General features: G+C 39.3%; 1 protein-coding gene across 1 annotated transcript in view; it reads left to right on the top strand.

The window, feature by feature from the left end:
- The window catches only part of LOC120933245 (adhesion G protein-coupled receptor E3-like), a 79,027-nt gene that overhangs the window by 56,508 nt on the left and 7,873 nt on the right, over window positions 1-14,646 (top strand). The window contains exons 10-15 of the mRNA XM_040346347.1: window positions 872-1,059; window positions 3,927-4,094; window positions 5,909-6,103; window positions 9,107-9,342; window positions 10,032-10,092; window positions 10,948-11,039. Coding sequence (XP_040202281.1) covers window positions 872-1,059; window positions 3,927-4,094; window positions 5,909-6,103; window positions 9,107-9,342; window positions 10,032-10,092; window positions 10,948-11,039 — 940 coding nt within the window. The remainder of the gene's footprint in view (window positions 1-871; window positions 1,060-3,926; window positions 4,095-5,908; window positions 6,104-9,106; window positions 9,343-10,031; window positions 10,093-10,947; window positions 11,040-14,646) is intronic.

Genomic DNA, 14,646 nt, shown 5'->3' with positions numbered 1-14,646 from the left:
AAATCCAATGATGCGGGCGCCGCCGAGTCCTGCAGTCGGCAGCTATGGATGCCGAATGCTGGACACGGGAGCGCGCTCGCAAGGTAACCCCCTTGGGAAAGCACTTTCCAGAGGGGGTTATCTGATGCAGGGTAACTTTACGCCGGCGTATGTCTTACGTAAACAACGTATCTTGATACGCCGGGCGCACGTACATTCGTGAATCGACGTATCTAGCTCATTAGCATATTCAACGCGGAAATCTACGGAAGCGCCACCTAGCGGCCAGCATAAATATGCACATTAAGATACGACGGTGTAAGAGACTTATGCCGCTCGTATCTTAGCCGAATTTATGCGTAACTGATTCTAAGAATCAGCCGCATAGATACGATGGCTCTCATTCGGACTTACGACGGCGTACATGGCGCTACGCCGTCGTAAGTCCTTTGAGAATCTGGGCCTCTGTGTTTTAAGTATATTCCCCTCCTTATCTTTCCTATACAAGTCACTTATTCAATCAATGACACCGGCATTGGGGGTTTTGATAGCAACCACCGACACCAATGCTAGGGGTTACTATTTACTGCCACTGACACCAATAAGAGTGCTTATTTTACTCCCATTTTCTCTTCAGTGTGCATTGCAGTACACTGCAAAAAATGTAGCATGACTGACATTTTTGAGCATTGAGGTGTCATTTTGCATAGGCTGCCCAATTTGTCTCACATTGTATAAAGTTGGCTTACATTGTAAAAATGTTTATATGTATTAAATATTGTTCAAAAAGGACTTAAGTGTAGTGGTATTACTCTACAAAAAGATACACGTTTGTGTTGTAGTGTACAGGCTAAATATTCCATCTTTATCGCATGTACATATTTCTTCCTAGATGGAGCAATCTTCATTTCCTATAAAGGATTGGAATCTAAGTTGAACGCCAGCCTTCTTGGGAAATTAGATGAAAGTGACAATAAAGATAGAGTGGAGATCAATTCCCCCATTATAAGTGGAGCCATCACTAGTCCCAATACAGCATATCTGGAACCCCCGGTGGTCTTCTACCTGAAGCAACTAAAGGTCAGTACAAAAAAGGCAACAAATTGAAAATGTATATATTTGTTCCATATCATGTATCCTCTGACCTATTGGAGCACCGCCATCTGGGTCTACAAGTATACATGCAGATATCATTGTAGCTAGAAAACAATAGAACCATTATGGAGTTTTAGTGTAAAATATTTGGTGGTGTCGTAAGTTTGTTTTGGTGGTATAACCACTTCCATACCAGGCACTTACGCACCTTCCCGCCCAAGCCAATTTTCAGCTTTCAGCACTGTCGCACTTTGAATGGCATCTGCGCGGTCGTGCGACGTGGCTCCCAAACAAAATTGGCGTCCTTTTTTCCCCACAAATAGAGCTTTCTTTTGGTGGTATTTGATCACCTCTGCGATTTTTTTTTTTTTTGCGCAACAACTAAAAAAAGACTGAAAATGTTGAAAAAAAATTACGTTTTTATTTTTTTCTGTTAATTTTTTTGTAAATAAGTAAGTTTTCTCTTTCAATTACGGGCACTGATATGGCGGCACTGATGGGCACTGATGAGATGGCACTGATGGACATCGATGAGGTAGTACTGACAGGCACAGATGAGGTGGCACTGATTGGCGGCGCTGGTATGTGGCACTGATGGGCACACATAGGCGGCACTGATGGGCACACATAGGCGGCACTGATGGGCACACATAGGCGGCACTGATGGGCACACATAGGCAGCACTGATGGGCACACATAGGCGGCACTGATGGGCACTCATGGGCGGCACTGGGCACTCATAGGCGGCACAGATGGGCACTCATGGGCGGCACTTATGGGTGGCACTGATGGATACTTATGGGTGGCACAGATGGGCACTGATAGGTGGGCACTGGGCATGGATGGGCACTGTGGGGTGGCACTGATGGACACTGTGGGGTGGCACTGATGGACACTTGGGGTGGCACGGATGGACATTGTGGGGCAGCACTGATTTGCCAGTCAGTGCCCATTTGTGGGCACTGATTGGCATCTTTTTTTTTTTTAAAAAAAAGCTTTTTTTTTCTAAGACTTTTTTTTTTTTTTTTCAATGCTTTTTTTTTTTGTTTGACCCACCCTGGTGGTCCAGGGTGGGCTTCCCTGGTGGTCCAGTGTGGCGATCCGAGGGGGGGCTGCGCTGATAAACAATCAGCGCGAACCCCCCCTGTCAGGAGAGCCGCCGATCGTTTGTTAAAACGATAACGAAAAAAACAGATTTTCGGACGAAAATGCATTCTAACGAAAACGAATGCACATGTCTACAAAGTAAAGCTCATTTGCCTTTGTTAAACAAATTCCATTATTTCCTTACTAGTCTCTTTGATAAATTAGCCTTGTATATTTCCACTCTATTTTGTAATACTTAGGCTGCCCATACATTATAAAACTTTCGTATTCTATTTCCTTTTATATTTATCTTCAACTATGTACTGCAAGGACCCTCCTGATTGCATACAAATTGAGTGTTTAGGTGTCGCCTCATATTATATGGCTTTGGTAAGCCTAAAGGAAAATTGTACAAGAAAATTGTATAATGTATGGCCAGTCTTAACTTTGTAACTCATTGGTAATTAACTACTTGCCCACCAGGCCAATTCTGGCACTTCGCTCCCACATGTAAAAATCATATTTTTTTTGCTAGAAAATTACATAGAACCCCCAAACATTATATACGTTTTTTTTTAGCAGAGACCCTAGAGAATACAATGGCGGTCATTGTATCTTGTACGGTATTTGCGCAAGATTCAAAGTCCTCAAACTGTCAATCCCAGATAGTCCTAATAGCTCTTTGCAAAGTACATTTTATGGTCATTTACCAACAACAGTGTGTATTCAGCCTTTGAAAGCCCAAACATTTTGCCAGTGTGGGGTATTAGAGTGTTTTTATGTTAACAACAGCTTTAAAAAATATAAATATATATTTGAAAGAGCTAAAGTTGGAGTTTTGCTTTTAGCTTAATAAATATGTCCCTTCATTTAAAGTTATTGTAAAGTCTCATTTTTTCCCTTAAAATAACAAACATGTTATACTTGCCTGCTCTGTGCAGTGGATTTGCACAGAGCAGCCCAGATCCTCCTTAGTAATCCTCTGTCCCTTAGCAAATTGTATTTCTTAAAGAAGATCCTGTCAGTACACGAATTGGTGAGACATTTTTGTAATGAGGACACCGACAAAAATAAAAACATTTTAGTAGAGTGGGAACTTTTGACAATCTTTCTTTTTCTGTCTGTGATTTTCTATCTCGTTGATCACCATACTCCACCATTTCTTTGATGGGCTTGACAGGGATGAGAGATGAGGGAAAATCTCACCAGGCAGACAGGATGTCTCATTTCCCTCCTCTATTAAAAACTAAAAAAAAAACTACATTTGTAGTTAGGCTTCAGGGTTATCTTTGATGGGAAACTATACAAGTTTGAGGTGAAGTTTATCTTTGATCGTTTTTTGACTATTACGTTTTTTTGACTGTTTATTTAATTACATTTTTTTATAACCAATATAAGGTGCACCAATAATATTGATTATACAGCATTATGGACTTTCTAAAGAGCAGAGCAAAAGCTGTTTGCCTTTGGGTTATCCCTCACTCTCCGACTGAAACTGCAGAGGAGCTCAAAAGAGCAGGACAGCGACGGAGGGTGAAAAGTCACTCCTCTGATTTATTCAGTTGTGCCCATATTTTGAGTTTGGGTTATTGATCATTGACAATAGCATGTAGCTAAGAATAGACAGGTAAACAAACAATGCCATCATCACTCATTGGAATTGTTGGTATTTTGTTTTAAGGTATGTAATTTAGATAGGTGTAAAAGTAAAGCAGGCATTACCTTTAAATATCTACATAATATACCTACTATATTTTCCCCAATAGATTGTTCCACCTTCTTTTATTTTACAATGTGTGTTCCTGGACACGGAGCTGAAGACTTGGTCAAGCCGAGGATGTGAGACAAAGAAGTCTGACAGAGTGAACAACACTCTCTGTGTCTGCAACCACCTGTCCACCTTTGCTGTCCTTATGGCACCCGGTGACATCCAGGTGATATAAATTGTGATGTTGTTATATAAGGAATGTGAAATATTGGTGAGATTTTGTCATTTTACCCTATCAGAGCAAAATGGCAGGTTCTCTTGTAAGAACAACCCCCCAGGCTCTTTGGCTAAAATGGAGCCTTTGGTAAATAACCAGTTTTTATATTATTCTAGTTAAATATGAATATACATTTGTAGATTAGCTAATAATGGATAAACGCCAAGTTTGCAATCCCTCTGCCTTTATTCGTAAAGCCTAGGATTAGCTCAAATCAAAAACATAACAATTTGGATCTCTGAATGAGGGACAGGCAGATGATTGATAGCTTGCCCCCCTCCATTCAGTGATACTGTGTCATTCATAGAAGATTTAGTATGGCTTTTTTGAATGACGGATCTGGCAGGAATAGTTAAGCTCTTTTCAATAGAGATCCTGACAGTTGTATAAACCACCAATGCACCTGAAGATTATGGCAGTGGTGGAGGTTGGGAGATTGGGACAGAGGAAGAATTCTCCTAAAAAGAAGAATCAGCACAAGGGACATGTTATACTAACAGTAAATTAATGTATGTCCTCTGTGTTGATTTTTATGTTTTTGATTTGAGCTAAACTTAGGCTTAGACAGGGAGCACTTTGTTTTCAATGGATCAGCTGACACACTGGGGTTAATTTACTAGAACTGCAAAATCTGGTGCAGTTCTGTATAGAAACTAATCCGCTTTCAGATTTTTTTTTGTCAAAGCTTAATTGAATAAACTGAAGTTAGAAGATGATTGGCTACAATTAAGAGTTGCACCAGATTTTACACTTTCCAGTTTTAGCAAATCAACCCCACAGTGAGAAAGAGCAGTAAAGCACAATCATTGTGTAGCACTGCAAAGTAGGAAGCATAGCCTCGGTATGTAATGGTAAGAAATGGCTGCTCCCATGTACAACTGTTCATGTATTATTTAAAAATATATACCTAGGAACAAAGGGCCAGATTCACGTACAGCAGGCGCAGCGTAACGTAACCGATTTACGTTACACCACCGCAAATTTTCTGTCTAAGTGCCCGATCCACAAAGCACTTACCTGGAAATTTGCGGCGGTGTATCGTAAATCCATCCGGCGCAAGGCGGGCCAATTCAAATGGGGCTGGTACCATTTAAATTAGACGCGCTCCCGCGCTGGACGTACTGCGCATGCTCCCGTCGCAAATTTCCCGACGTGCTTTGCACGAAATTACGACGCGTCGACGTTTTGTGAATTGCAACGCCAAAAAAGTACTGCATCCTAAGATCCGACAGTGTAAAACTATTACACCTGTCGGATCTTATGGCTATCTATGCGTAACTGATTCTATGAATCAGGAGATACGCCGTCGTATCTGCTTTGTGAATCTGGCCCAAAGTTTTTTAAATCATTAACATAGCTTGAAAATATAATCTACATTAAACTGATCAATTTTATTTTTGTATCTAAAAATATTGAAAATACAATATATTGGGGCTGATTTACTTAATTAGAAATTAACAAAAAATTGCGTTAACAACAAATTCACTTCAGTTATCCAATCATATGAAATGCAAAGTCCTGTTCACATCCGATACCCAGTGATGTGCAGATAAATTCAATTAAATAGAGTTTGCTTTTCACATGATTGTATAATTGAAATGAATAGTCACACTATTTGTTGTGTGAAGATTCTCATCTTCTTTAGTAAATCAACCTAATTCTTTCTAAGTAGCAGTTGTACTTTTGATACATATGAGCCAGAAATATTAAAATCCTCTACCAGGTGGACAACCCTTTGAAAGTTTAAATTATCTCATCTACAGGAGGATTATGGCTTAGTTCTGATCTCTCGCATCGGCTTGAGTGTGTCTCTTGTCTGTCTCTGGATATCATTCCTCACATTCATCCTTTGTCGGTCTATAAAGAACGCTCACACCTCCGTCCTGACAGCTCTGTGTGGGTGCCTCTTCCTTGGACAACTACTTGCTTTGTTTGGCTTGCATCAGACTGGGAATCAGGTAAATGTGTGATTTCTACTACTTAACTTCATAAACTTGAGCAATAGACCCTATGGGCAATTGAATAAGCATAGGCGACCTTCAGTGTAAACCACATACCAAAACAATTAGTAGAACTGAAGATATGGGCAACTAAATGTATATGTAAATCTTTTACTGTATTGCCTTGTACACACAACCGGTTTTCTCGTCGGGAAAACTGCCATGAGAGCTTTTGGCCGGGAAAACCGGCCGCGTGTATGCTCCATCGCAGTTTTTCAGACGAGAAAACTGCCGAAAAAAAAGAGAACCAGCTTTCTTTTTTCCCGTCGGGATTCCCGGCGGACTTTTTCCCGTCCAGAAAACTGGTCGTGTGTTTGCTTTTCCGAGGGGAAAAAAAACGCGCATGCTAAGAATCAAGTATGAGACAGGAGCACTCTTTTTGGTAAAACTAGCATTCATAATGGAGATAGCACATTCGTCACGCTGTAACGGACTGAAAAGCACGAAGACTGAAAAGCGCAAATCGTCTCTCACAAAACTTTAACTAACACGAGGATCAGCAAAAGCAGCCCAAAGGGTGGCGCTGTTTGAATGGAACTTCCCCTTTATAGTGCTGTCGTACGTGTTGTACGTCACCTCGCTTTGGACGGGAGGTATTTGGCCCGAACGTGTGTATGCAACTTCGTTTTTTTTTCCTGATGAGAAAAACGGTTGTGTGTACGAGGCATAAGAGTAAAGCTTGGCTCTGCACCCACCTAAGCTTCCGTATAATATATATTTTCCCTTATATATTCTGCTTTAATGTTATGGTTGGTTTCACTGACCATTTGGGAGGTTCCTACATTTCAACTTCAACTGCCTCTCTCTCTTGGTCTACTGATCATTTTTTTTGTAGTTGTTTAATTTCAAGTACCGTATATGAAGCATTATGCAATCTTTCACATGCATATGAATTGTTGACCTTACAGTGTGTCATATAGGCAATACCAGTGTAGACAGTTAAATATATACTATTAGTTTCAGATTGTAAAAATGGTCTATACCAATTTATAGTTGTTTTTTTCCCATTAGAGTTTTAGTATTTGGCTGTACAAAATAGAGCCAGTTGGGCATTCATTGGTTTAATGTGCAATACAAAAAAAGAAAACAAACCAAAAAGCAAGGTAACTTAATAGTAATACATAATAAAGTGTACACTCAAGACCACCAGAAATAAATGAGCCAAGAAATGAAGGTAAAATCGAAAAGACATGGATGCGCTTGTCCGCGCATCAAACCTACAGGACCTACCTACATAACTTTTATTACATTTTACATAAATGAATAAGGTGAATTATACTGTATAAATTGAAGTCTATCAAATTCCCATGTGTATATGAGCTCCCTCATAGGGAAGTGTTAGTGTAGGGAGTCAAAGCCCATATTGATGAAATTATTTATCTGACATATATACTCTCCAGGTTAGTGGGAAGTAAAGTTTTTTGTGATCACTAGGTGGAAAAAATACTCTTCTTCAGTGGATTTTGTAATCACCAACCCCAGAGGTAACTGGGGTAGTCAGTATATGGTCATATGATCATTTCATAAATATGGGATTTTGAGTCCCTACACGTCACTGACACTTCTCTATGAGTGAGGTCACATACACATTAGAAATTGATAGACTTCAGTTTATATAATTTATCTTATTTTATTGATGTATAATTTAATTAAAGTTATGTTTTAAGGCCATGGTGGGTTTGATGTGGGGGCAAGCGCCTGTCCGTCCTTTCAATTTTGAATGCAATTCCCACAAGGAGATCAACATAAGCAACATAAGCAAGATTATAATAAATCAGGCTAATAGTATTGAGTTGAGATTGAAGAAATTAAGTTAGACATGTCTTGGTTTACTAATCTCATCGCATGCATGGCGGTGTATGCATCTTCTGCTAGGAGGAAACCCTCCCCATGTACACTATGAATTGGCAATCAGTGGTCAGAACTATTCATGTCACAAGCCACAACAGCACAAATTAAATTGAGCCATATATCTCACACTCTAGTAAATCTCTTTGGACAGCCTATAGAAGTATAGGTAGCTTTACAAAGTGGAAGTCTCGAGTTAACTAAGGACTTCCAGAAATCTTGATTGGGAGCCATATCTACTTTTGAGATTATTCTCAAAATAACAGCTTTGTCACCCTAGGCTTCTCTCCTGATTTGGACTTCAAAAACCTTCTCTTGTCTATATTTCTATTGCATATGGAAGAGGAGTTATGTTGTTCACCTACTATAGCTGGAAAGGCAATAACATTGCGTGAGATTTCAGTCAGTTCTTTCCATGCACAGAAAATTACAAAGGCATTACATTTCTAGCAGGATCAACAGGAATTTTTCCACAGGATAATAGAACACCTCTCCTTATCGCTATTACATAGGGATGATCTCAAGTTCGGATACATTATATTGTTAATAATAGGGAGCACAGTGCCTCAGTGGCTAGCACTTTTAACTTGCATCATTGGGGTCTTTGCTTCAAAATGCTGGCCAGGATGCTATGTGTATGGAGTTTGCATGTTCTCACTTTTCTTGAGTAGCTTCCTCCCAAACTTCAACAACATGCTGGTAGGTTATTGGGCTCCTGTCTGAAGTGTTCTTGGTATGTATATGTATGTGAGATAGATTGTAAACTCCTTGAGGGCAGGGACTGTTCGGAATGTGCAGTATATAAAAGTACTGTATACAGTATATTACAGTATATATAGAGCTGCATTAGTTTGTGTTTTATTTTTTAACTGGCTGGTGGTGAGCTTTGAATAAAAGCTAACAAAGTTCTCATATTTCATGGATGCTAGTAGGGTAGGCCACATTTATCTACTCGTATTATGATCTAAAATGATTAATCGGATAATTTGAGATTTTGGAGTTGCAAATTGTTATAATCAGATTCCTGGTAACATTTTATGCATGAAAATTAGTCTACACAAAGGGACTGTGCCCTTATTCTCTGTGTCTCTACTATTGCTTCATGCGTCTCAGGTCCTTTGTGCGGTGATTGCGGGTCTCCTCCAGTTCTCCTTCCTCTGTGCCTTCTGCTGGATGTCTCTGGAGAGCGCCCTACTCTTCATGACAGTCCGAAACCTGCAGGCCATGAATTACATGACATCTCAACGCCAGCTTTTCCCATACGTTTGTATAGCTGGATTTGGAATTCCTGTCATCATCATTATTATTTCTGCAGCAATGCGACCCGGTTCATATGGAACAGAAAAATAGTAAGTTGTGTATGTCAGCATAGAAAAGACTAATCCCTTATTCCATTTCTGAAAACTTTCCAATTCATCCTTCCAGAGTATATCTTTTGATCTTCTCTGCAGTCCTCCTTCTCTTCACTGATTGTTTATCCCACTGTTGGAACAATCTTTATTCCTTCCTCAGTTGTGCCTGTTACCATCCTCTGCACTGTTACCATTCCTAAAATTCTCACTGCTCCATCATTTACTCTTCCTAACATTCTGCTCTCTTTACCAATTACCCTTCTTAAGATTGTTCCACTCTACCATTGACTTTTCCCAAAATTGTCCTCTCCCCACTAATGAATTCTCTTCTTTCAGTAATTCTTTTGAAGGTTCTCCTCTCTCTGCTAATAAACCTTCATTAACTTCTCCTCTCTCCATTATTTTACCTTCCTGATATTCTCCTCTGTACCAACTATGCTTCCTAAGTTGTCCCTTCTGTTAAGCTATTATGCTTTCTAAATACCTTCAATCTTTCTTCAAGAACCTTCCCTGAAATTCTTTTTTTCCCTGATTACCTGATATTTTTCTGTATTCAATGATTGACATTCCAGAGATTCTGTTTTTCATGATCAGCTTTTTGAGATTCTCCTCCTTGTAAACATGTATAAAAAAAAATACAGATTTAAATATAGTGACCTGAAACTATACTTATGTGTTCCCTCTAGTTGTTGGCTTAAAAAAGATCTCATCTGGAGTTTCCTTGGTCCAGTTTGTCTGTTTATTACTGTGAGTATATAACTATAGCTAGTTTCATTTTGGGCTGTTCTACACACTTGGTGGTTGTCCTTAACGCAACAACTAAAAAAACTGTTTGTATCTATGGATTTACAGCAGCCTATGTATATCTCCTGTGAGGTATCAGCCAAGTTGGAGTGTTTTAATCAGTGGGCAGTTATCTTCCCCAGATAAGTGTCAGCACAAGGGGGAGGATTTATGATCTAAAAAAACACGCCAGCATGCTTTCGGGATACAAATAGTAGAGATGCCATACACTGTAAAGCTGGCTATACACTAGTCAAATTTTGTTTAAAATTTGTTTTAAGAACATTCATTCATGTTCCTAATTGCGAGTGGGGTCACGTCAATGTTTGTTTTTAACTGCAGTGATGGAAAAATTTGAAGGAGCAGGTTGGAAAAATGTTCTCAAACACAAAATTTCTAACAGTGTATGTGAATTTTGTTTGGGAAATTATATATATTCCAGAATCAAATGTTAAAAGCAAACAAAATGTTGAGGTTATTTCAGACAACATTGGTGCACATGTTCATTGAAAATGTTGAAAATCTACTAGTGTATAGCCAGCATTAGGTGGATGGAGAAATTCCCCCTCTGGAGATTGGCTGATTGACTGCCGTTGCTGATCAATAAAGAAGTTGATTAAAGAAACGACATTTGTCAGGCACGAGAGTCCACCCTCTGAACGAAATTCGTAAAGTTCCTGTTGAATTGGTAACATTTCAATCAGTGTATGTATGGTCAGTTTAAGTTTCATCTAGATAGAAGATTTTTTAGAAGATGATCTGACCAATGTAAACAAGTGTTTGGCCAACTTTTTTTTTTCTCTAAATGTGTTTCCTTAGATAAATTTCATCCTCTTGGTTCTTACATTTGTGCTCCTCAAGAAGAAGCTGGCATCTCTCAATAAAAATATTTCAACTTTAAAACACACCCGGTAGGTATGGAATATATAGTTTTTTTTTTTTTTTTAGTAAGGGGAAATACTAGTAAGGGGAAAGTGTAGCAACACACAGCAGCAACTTTTTTCTGGTATCTCCAAACTAAAATTAGATTTACTGCTTTGTGATATTGTACATTCCATACCCTCATTACTTTTAATAACTTTATTTCATAAAGTTAAAAGAGTTAACAGTGGCATAACTGTTGTCATGGCAGCCCATGTGGGTGGTAGGGGACCCATTAGAGAGACTGTTGAGGCAAATTAAACACAGGAAATTTTATTGCACTTGATGATAACACAGGTATACAGATCATTAAAGATTGGAGAGGTTGTATTGACACAGATCCTCAGCCCCTGTGAAGTCAATATCTGAGCTGACCTCACATGTACAGTGTCTTCAGGATTCTCACTAGTGCCAGTAAATAAAAAGTAAATAATAAGTATAAAGGGAGCCCTATTAATTGATAGTAGGTTTTACCTAAACTACGATCCTTGCTAGAAGTTACTAAATGGGATAAAATCTTAGGAATAAAGAACATGGAGGAAAAATGGGTATGCTTTAGAGCATATTAAATAAGGGTATTAGCCAGTGCATCCCAGTGGGAAATAAATTAAAATAGCTAATAAAAGTCCTGGGTGGCTTAACTTCAATGTAAGAATGCATATAAATGCAACGGAGAAGGCCTTCAAAAAATACAAGGCTGAGGGATCATCATCAGCATTCCAACTTTACAAAGAAAGCAACAATAAATATAAGGGTATAATCGGGGCAGCTAAGATAGAACACAAAAGGCGAATAGCGGAGGAGAGTAAAAAAAAATGAATAACAATTCTTTAAGTACATAAATAGTAAGAAAGGGAGGTCAGATCATATTGGTCCCATAAATAATGATGAAGAGAATCTGATTACTAAGGATGGAGAGATGGAGAAGGTATTGAATTTGTTCTTCACAAGGGAATCGGTGGGCTTCAGTAACCAAAACTGCAATGTTTATCCCCATGACACGTCACAGGAAGCACCCTCATGGCTAACAGAAGACAGAATTAGAAATAGAATTGAAAAACTTAACATTAATAAGTAACCAAGACCAGATGGCTTGTATCCGAGGGTCCTTAACCTCCCTGGCGGTATGATTCTGTCTGGAATTACGTACCAAAAGCGGTACATTTATTTTGCAAGGAAATTGGCGTTTTATACTGTAGGCCTGTAATTTTTAGAAATAACTCACTTAAATCTGACCAAGCAAGAGTCTTGTAGGCATCCCGGGTATGATTTTTTTTTTAAAACAAAATTATAAATTATAATATAATAAATAATTATAACAAATAATAATATAATTATAATAAAAATTATTCAATAATGTAATCAACTCAAAATCACTGAAATTTGCAGTTGCAGAATTGTCGCTGTCATTATTTTATTTTTTTTATGACGAATTTCCCCGCAAATCGCTATCGCACATTTCTGCAAGTGATTATAATTTATTATCGCTGTTTTCTAGCTGATCTAAAACCATTTTTGACATAAAGGGACACTTTTGGACAATCTACAGTTTTTAGGCAGAAATGACATTTTTTATTATATAAAAGTACATGTAGGACACTGGGCAGACCACTAGGGACAAGGGGGGTGTGTATTTTTTACATACAGTACTGTAATCTATAAGATTACAGTATACTGTATGTAATGTGTTTGTTTACTTTTTTGAATTTGGCGCCGTTCTCCGCCCCCGTGCGTCGTAACGTCGCAGGGAACGGAGATCGGCGGCACACAGACACTGTGAATCGAGCGAGGAGGTCCCGCTCGCTCACACAGCGGGTGGCATCGCTGGATCCAGGGACAAGGTGAGTAAACCAAGCCTGTGGATCCAGCGAAAGGTAAGCCCGTCCAGCCCGAGCGTGACTCGGGTTTGCCGATCCTAACATGAAAAACCAACCCCGAGTCACGCTCGTGTTTACCGTCAGGGGGGTTAAGGAACCCAGTCAAGTAATTGCCAGACCATTGTTCCTAATTGTTACAAACAGTCTACTGACTGGAATGGTACCAGCTGATTGGAGAAAAGCCAATGTAGCTCCTATATTTAAAAAAAGGCCAAGATACATCCCTGGGAATTACAGACCAGTTAGCCTAACATCAATTGTATGCAAGCTATTGGAGGGGATGATAAGGGACAATTCAAGATTTTAGTAATGACAACGGTATCATTAGCAGTAATCAGCATGGATTCATGAAGAATCGTTCTTGCCAAACCAATCTATTAACCTTCTATGAGGAGGTGAGCTGCCATCTAGATAAAAGAAGGCCGTAGACTTGGTGTATCTGGATTTTGCAAGAGCATTTGATACAGTTCCCCATAAATGTTTACTGTCCAAAGTAAGGTTCGTTGGCATGGACCATAAGGTGAGTACATGGATTGAAAACTGGCTACAAGGGCGAGTTCAGAGGGTAGTGATAAATGTGGAGTACTCGGAATGGTCCGGGGTTGAAAGTGGGGTCCTCCAGGGTTCTGTCCAGGGACATATCCTATTTAATTTAGTCATAAACGACCTGGAGGATGGGATAAATAGCTACATTTCTGTATTTGCGGATGATACTAAGCTAAGCAGGGCAATAACTTCTCCGCAAGATGTGGAAACCTTGCAAGAAGATCTGAACAAATTATTGGTGTGGGCAACTACATGGCAAATGAGGTTTAATGTAGAAAAATGTAAAATAATGCAATGGGTGGCAAAAATATGAATGCAATCTACTCATTGGGGGGAGGACCTCTGGGAGAATCTAGGATGGAAAAGGGCCTGGGGTCCTAGTAGATGACATGCTCAGCAATGGCATGCAATGTCAAGCAGCTGCAAGCAAATCAAACAGAATATTGGCATGCATTAAAAAGGGAATTAACTTCAGAGATAAAACGATAATTCTCCCACTCTACACAACTCTGGTCCGGCTGCACCTGGAATATGTCATCTAGTTCTGGGCACCAGTGCTCAGGGAGGATGTGCTGGAACTGGAGAGAGTCCAGAGAAGGGCAACAAAATGAATAAAGGGACTGGAGGACATTACTTATGAGGAAAGGTTACGAGCACTGAACTTATTCTCTCTGAAGAAGAGACGCTTGAGAGGGGATATGATTTCAATGTACAAATACCATGCTGGTGACCCCACAATAGGGAAAAAACTTTTCCGCGAAAGGGAATTTATTAAGACACGTGGCCATTCACTAAAATTAGAAGAAAAGTGGTTTAACCTTAAACTGCGTAGAGAATTCTTTACTGTAAAGCCCTGTACACACGATCAGTTCGTCTGATGAAAATGGACCGATGGACCATTTTCATCGGACGAACCGATTTTTTATCCATCAGTGAAAAAAAATAGAACCTGTAATAAAATTTTGTTATGGTTAAAAAACCGATAGAAAAAAACGATCGTCTGTGGGGAAATCCATCGGTCAAAGATCCACGCATGCTCAGAATCAAGTTGACGCATGCTCGGAAACATTGAACTTAATTTTTCTCAGCACGTTGTAGTGTTTTACGTCACCTCGTTGGACACAATAGGATTTTTAACCGATGGTGTGTAGGCAAGACTGATGAAAGTTAGCTT

The sequence above is a fragment of the Rana temporaria genome, chromosome 3, assembly GCF_905171775.1.
Source record: "Rana temporaria chromosome 3, aRanTem1.1, whole genome shotgun sequence".
In the NCBI taxonomy this organism is placed as follows: Eukaryota; Metazoa; Chordata; class Amphibia; order Anura; family Ranidae; genus Rana; species Rana temporaria.
The sequence above is the reverse complement of the archived record's forward strand: the minus strand, read 5'-3'. Positions and strand labels throughout refer to the sequence as shown.